The sequence below is a fragment of the Scatophagus argus genome, chromosome 6, assembly GCF_020382885.2.
Source record: "Scatophagus argus isolate fScaArg1 chromosome 6, fScaArg1.pri, whole genome shotgun sequence".
Classification (NCBI taxonomy): domain Eukaryota; kingdom Metazoa; phylum Chordata; class Actinopteri; family Scatophagidae; genus Scatophagus; species Scatophagus argus.
The window spans coordinates 14,788,271-14,794,270 of NC_058498.1; the positions used below are offsets into that span (position 1 = coordinate 14,788,271).

The 6,000-nt window shown below is 43.1% G+C and overlaps 1 protein-coding gene across 3 annotated transcripts in view; it reads right to left on the reverse strand.

The window, feature by feature from the left end:
- The window catches only part of tle2a (TLE family member 2, transcriptional corepressor a), a 39,638-nt gene extending 34,638 nt beyond the window's left edge, over nt 1-5,000 (reverse strand). Inside the window, exon 1 of one of the 3 annotated variants that reach the window (XM_046390547.1) lies at nt 4,356-5,000. In XM_046390547.1, coding sequence (XP_046246503.1) covers nt 4,356-4,826 — 471 coding nt within the window. In that variant the 5' untranslated portion in view covers nt 4,827-5,000. The remainder of the gene's footprint in view (nt 1-4,355) is intronic. The other 2 variants (XM_046390549.1, XM_046390548.1) reach the window with 2 other exon arrangements.
- Nucleotides 5,001-6,000: the final 1,000 nt, after the last annotated feature.

Sequence of the window (6,000 nt, forward strand, 5' to 3'; positions counted from 1 at the left end):
ACACACCTCCCCATCTCACCATTAAACATGTCAACACACTGTCCCGTCTCAGAAGCATTTGAAGTTAAAGCTTCTTATATCAAATTATTCAGATGCGACTGTCAACATTCAGTGGTGATTTGCATCGTTAAAGCGGCTTGCAGTAGGGAAGAAAAGACACAGGTTCATAGCCCCCACCTCCATCCCTCCACCTTATATCAAGTGGCTATCTGCTGGAGAAACACGCTGGTAATCTCCCAATGATTCCTGCACTTTGGAGGGGCTGCACCTGTTTCATTAGCACCACACATCTTTCTTTCTCAGCCCACCCACCCCCACACACACCCTCCACCTCCTCATTCTTCTCTCTTTCCTCCCGCAAGCCTCGTTATTCAAATTTCCCTGCTGTCAGCCCACATTAGCGAAGCGCCACAGTTTGCCTGTCAGCTGGCTTAATTGCTGGAGGTGCCTTCTTTTATTAGGTAACCCCCTCTGCTCGTTTGTTCCTTCCACCGAGACGCAACTCCACAACCGCTTGTATAAGCCAGAGATTCTTTCAGCCTCCTTTCCTTCATTTTCTTCAGGCTTCTCTCTCTCTCTCTCTCTCTCTCCATCTAATCGGTGGCTGAGCAAAGCAGGCAAGCTCCTGATCGATAGACACACTCTCACTGCCGGACAACAGTGGTGATAAAGAGCTAAAAGCATGCTAGGACTGGGGAAGTGGAGGCTTGCTTTATGCTAGCTTTGAGGACAGAGAGGAGAAGACCTCATCTGAGTCACTCATTCAAAGTACTCTCCCCACAACAGTCTGTATCTCCTACCTGGCAATCTCCCCCTTCACTGATATTAATTTAGAAAGACCACCTTTGTTGAAGAGGTTGGGACAATGAGAGATAGGACACATGTAAATAATGTGGCCACACTTATTTCACCGACTTAATTTGGGCACTATTACCAAAATCAGGGAGCAGATCTTCACATTAAGACTGTCAAAAAACTACCCATAGTTTAACCCATACTGTAACAATGACAGAGAACCAACATATAACACAACAATCACTGGCCACCATTTCTTGGATAATTTGAATCTAATCTAATCTAATTTCTATTTAATTTTTAATATGGCACTGGTACCAGGTTTGGTTTTCACTTACATACTGTAGGTGATTAATTAGACAGCTTAGGTGACACTCTCCAATGATATAACAAAGAAAAGGTTTAAAGTGCTGGATTCGACAATGTGCTAACGGATCCACTTGATGAAGACATTCACAAAAAAGAACACTGTCTTTGGAATTACCTTTGTTTGTAGAGGTTTGTTTTTTTTTTTTTTCAGTTCATGGAGACTGCGCTAGATAAAATGAACTTCTCAAGACAGTCCACCGGGACAAGCAAGAGGAACAGTCAGCCATAAACAAATCCACACAAAGTATATTATCTAGTCCAATGTAATTTGGAAGATTGGGATAAACACACCAGAACCAAAAATCTAATTTATTTAAACAGTGTGGATAGCAACCAGTCAGTGGTTTAAATATGTGATCACCATTTGCCTTGATATATTGTAAAACACTATCAAGACGGATAGAAACGTTGGCTTTAACTACAGCCAAGGTCCACCAACAATAGTAGCCTCTTAGCAAACCCCTCCCCCCAGCCCAGGGTATTGTTCGGGATAAAATAGTTGGTCGAGGGCTGGTAATATTATCCCCAATCTTAGTGAGACCTTTGAAAGTTTTGGATGTTTTTGATCATTCACTGATAATTTAATTTATCTCCCACAGATCACATTAAAAAAAAAGAAATCAGTAAAGCTACTCCCCCCCCAGAAGCAAAGAGATGGACACCAGACACCTTTTAGGCTCTAGTGAAACAGAGCGATCCTGCTAACACCACCATTTTGTTTTTTAAATGTATTTAGTTTATGTATTAGTTTTGTTTCATTTATGTATCATTACAGGCCAACAAAACAAACTTTTATATTCTGCTTTGATCTTTTGCTTTCTTCATCTGTTTATGTCTATAGTGTAGATTTGTATGTTTCTCTCACTGTAGTAGATTTGAAAGAATGTTGAGAATTTAAGTCAGTCAGCCATGTCTGTCACATCCTATATACTTCTCAGTTAGACTCCTTTATTTGTAGAAATCCTAAAGTCGTCAGTGCACATATGATGTCCTGAAGCATCTTCACATTTCTGTATTTAGTTTATGTAAAATTTTATGTAAAGACACCACAGCATAAAACATATGTTCACATAATTAGATTCTTTATCAGCTTAGGTGTGTTCTGTGTTTAGTCAGGAAACATAACAAATGAGCGAGATGTGCAATTAAGACTGTGATCTTAACCTGTTGCAATTTACACAACAGAAAGTATGCCTTCCAAACATGTGTGTCACACGGTGGAAACAGTCTCCCCCAGGACAAAAGGTATTGGCAAGTTCAGATTTTACATTAAATCTTGAAAAGAAGATCTGCTGTAAGTAGCTATAAAAGCAGGTTACATTATGTGCTTGAACCCACAAAATCTCTTTTTTGGGATCTGAAAATGTAAGTTCAATTATTTAATAAACGGTCGCTAACCATTTATTAATACGAGTCATGTGTTTGTGAAATATATGTGTCACATGCATCACAGCAGAGCAGTAGCCATCAACGACAGGTTACAGGCTGCCTTGCGTTTCAGAGACCGAACAGCTTGCCGGGTTCAGTGGCCCTTTACTTCGAGGTGCAAACAAGGGCCACCTTTCTGAGGACTGGTGTCCCGCGCTGTGCTGCTGAGAGCTGCAGAGGGTTGAAATGAAACGGAACCGCTGGCCTAAACATTCCACCCAGACCCGCCGCAGTCTGCTCCTCTCACCCTGGGATGCCTGCCCATACATTAAGATGTGGTTTGGAGCTCTCACAGGAACACAGCGAGGAGAGGCTGGATGAGAGGGATTGGGTTTACAGTGCAAACCACAGACCCACAGTCTGCCTCATGCCCTGCCTTCCTGCAGTCATCTATACTACATACACAGCTGCTGGTGCGTGCATGTGTGATGTTTGTGTATGTGCTGTATGTTTGGGTAGAGGCGACTCACAAGATTCCTTTATCGCTCAAAGGAAGTACAGGCTGAAATAAAAGTTACAATGCATTGCGTGGCTGCAATTGGAGTGTTACGTAAACACACAAAAGCTACAAAAAATAAAAACAAAAACAATGGATGTTTGTGTGTGTGTGTGTTTGTGTGTGTGTGTGGGGGGGGTCCTACAAAAAGGAATATTTGTGGAAAAACTGGCATACAGACATATTCACATGAAGTTATACCTCACAGTGTGCTTAATCTGGTTTTAATGCATGGGCCATGAATGTCAAAACACTGTCAGGGGTGGGGTGCAGGGTGGCATGGCTGAGGGAAGTAGATGAGGGTTAGGCAAATGAGCAGGTCTTAATTGATACTTCACACAGCTGGAGGACCAGTGTTTATGTATTTCAGTCGGCTCAAAAGCTCTCCACCTAACTCGACTAAAATAAATTAAAGCCATGCGGCATGATTATCGCCCCTAACCTCGCAGAGATCTGTCCCAAAACACAAAATGTACGACAGTTTATCTTTTTCATTTTTTTTTTTACTGCCACAATGCTGGCTGTTATATAGTTTCTTGAAAGAGAGGGGCCAGCTTCTAGTTTTCAGTCTATCAAATCTGCAAGTGAGGGGCATGAATCACCCTTGATATGACTGAATAGGAATCAAGAGCAAAAAGCAGATTTTCTTTTTTTTTTTTTTTGAAAATGAGTGGCTCTTTAGAAGGGCAGACCATTGAGTGAATGTGTCAACAAGCCAAAGCCGCCCCCCCCCCACCCCACTCCAACACACACACCGTGAGGAAGAGAGAACAAACACACACTTCATCATCTGGGTCAACTCCACAATAGTGTGGATACAGAAGGAGGCTCCATGTTTCTGAACTGCTGGTGGCCACCAAAGACATGAGATCCATACACAAAGAAACTCAGCAAAGTTGGACGTTGTTTAAGATGAGCTTTGCCATACTACACCACACTGACAGCAATCTGCCTGAACGTCATAAGACAAAAATTACACAGGACGTCAATTAAAAAAAAAAGACAAACAATATGGCATGTTGTATATAACAGCGTATGGAGCATCATACAGTATTTTCCCCACCAAAGCGTCCCCGGAAATACACACTAAGAATGGCAAAGACAAAAAATTTCGGCTTGTACTTTTCTTACTGTGGCTCAATGAGGTTTAAAAATCAAACCTGGCGTTTATCACAGACGCGTTGTATTCAATGGAGGTTCCTGATAGACAAGACAATAACCTCGTTAAACCCATGCACACGGTTACATAGAAGCGTAGCCTACTTACCGGTGGTCGGTTTTGAGGAAACATTGTAGCCGCCGACTTGTATGTCTCCGTGTGCGTTTTTTGTCCGCCTTCTTTCTCCCTTTTGGGGCGGAAAGCTTCGTCGAGAAATACGAGCAGTCGATGTACTATTGTTGGTCTCAGAGAGGCATTTGGCCCGGTTTCAAATGCAAAAGCGAAGCTAGTCTCAGCTCGCTCATTCCTTGCTTCAAGACTCCTTTGTTCTGGGTTATATCTCCAACCCCAAACCGCACCGCGCTCGACGTGTAGTGAGGACGGGGAGAGGAGAGGAGGAACACCCGGTCCACGGGAAGCCTTCTTCCAAGTCCTCAACTTTGCGCTTCCAGCAATTATGAGATCGCAATTGGTTTCCCTCTCCGGTATCTCGTCGCCGCCTGTAGCATAAAGGCCAGAGGGGGGGGGGGGGATGTGGTTTTGCTTGTGGCTTCGGAGACGGACACACCACCGGCACATTCACTGCAGCCGCAGCCTCTTTTGTCTCGCTCGTTGGCCTGCACTCTTTTCACACAGCACTCCCAGTCCCTCACTTCTCTCACTCCCCCCTTCTCTGATCCTCAATGGGACATAACATATGAGAAGCTTTCTTTAAGGAGGGGGTAGACCTCAAGATACGGTTTACCACCTCCCACCCCCACCCTCTACAGTTTGTTTTTATCAGAATTAAGAACCTAATGATGGTTTGTTCGTGCTGTTGTTGTTTTGTTTTTTTTTCTTCAGAGGAATTAATTTAATCCAATCTGCCTTTTAAAGTTAGAAACACTGGACAAATATGAGCATCACACAGTGCTGTTCTTCAAATAGCCTCATGATATTTGCAAAAAAAAAAAAAAAAAAGACAAAACACTGCCGTTTTCTTTTTCTCCTGTTATCGCTGCATTGTAATTAGCTTCGGCCTCATATAGCCATGTAATTGAAAATCTATCCACGCAATTAGGAAATTTTAATTTTATGAAAAGTGCTACAAAATTCTTTAAAATGAAGGGGTTCAGAGGAAGTGTTCAGTGATTGAATGAAATCTCCACGTGGGGCTCGGCCTCGGCACAGTAAACACTGGTAAAATGAGCCAATGACTATTGAGAACACCCACGTGGGGCGTGCTGACCGTTTGCTGATTGGAGAGTACAGGTAGCACAATGCTCCGGACGTCAATCAAGCAGGCTACAACTGCTGTGTGAGGTTAACCCCTTCCTGGGTACAGGGAGTGATTGAGGAGTTGTGTGGTGGCTGTATCAAGATTCAGTGGTTTTCCTTTTTCTCCCCACAAACCATCAATGCATTGAAATATCTTACACCCCCCCCCCCCCCCCCAAATTTCGTCCTTGTTGGTGCGGAAATAAATAGACTTTGTTCTAACTTCTGCATCATCCTGCTCATTTCTAAATGTCAAAAATTAATCATGGCCATAGGGAACTGACCAAACATGAAAAGACTGAACAGATCTAAATAAAAGCCCAAGAGGGCACCAGAGCCCACAGAAATAAAGCAGTGATAATGCTGCAACGCTTGCGTGGCCATATATTGAATGTGCATTGTTGTTGCCGCGAAAATGGAGAATTATTCTGGAGACGAAGGGAGAAATGGTGGAAAAATTGGTATTCTGGTGGCAAGACCCCTTTGGCGGGGCTCA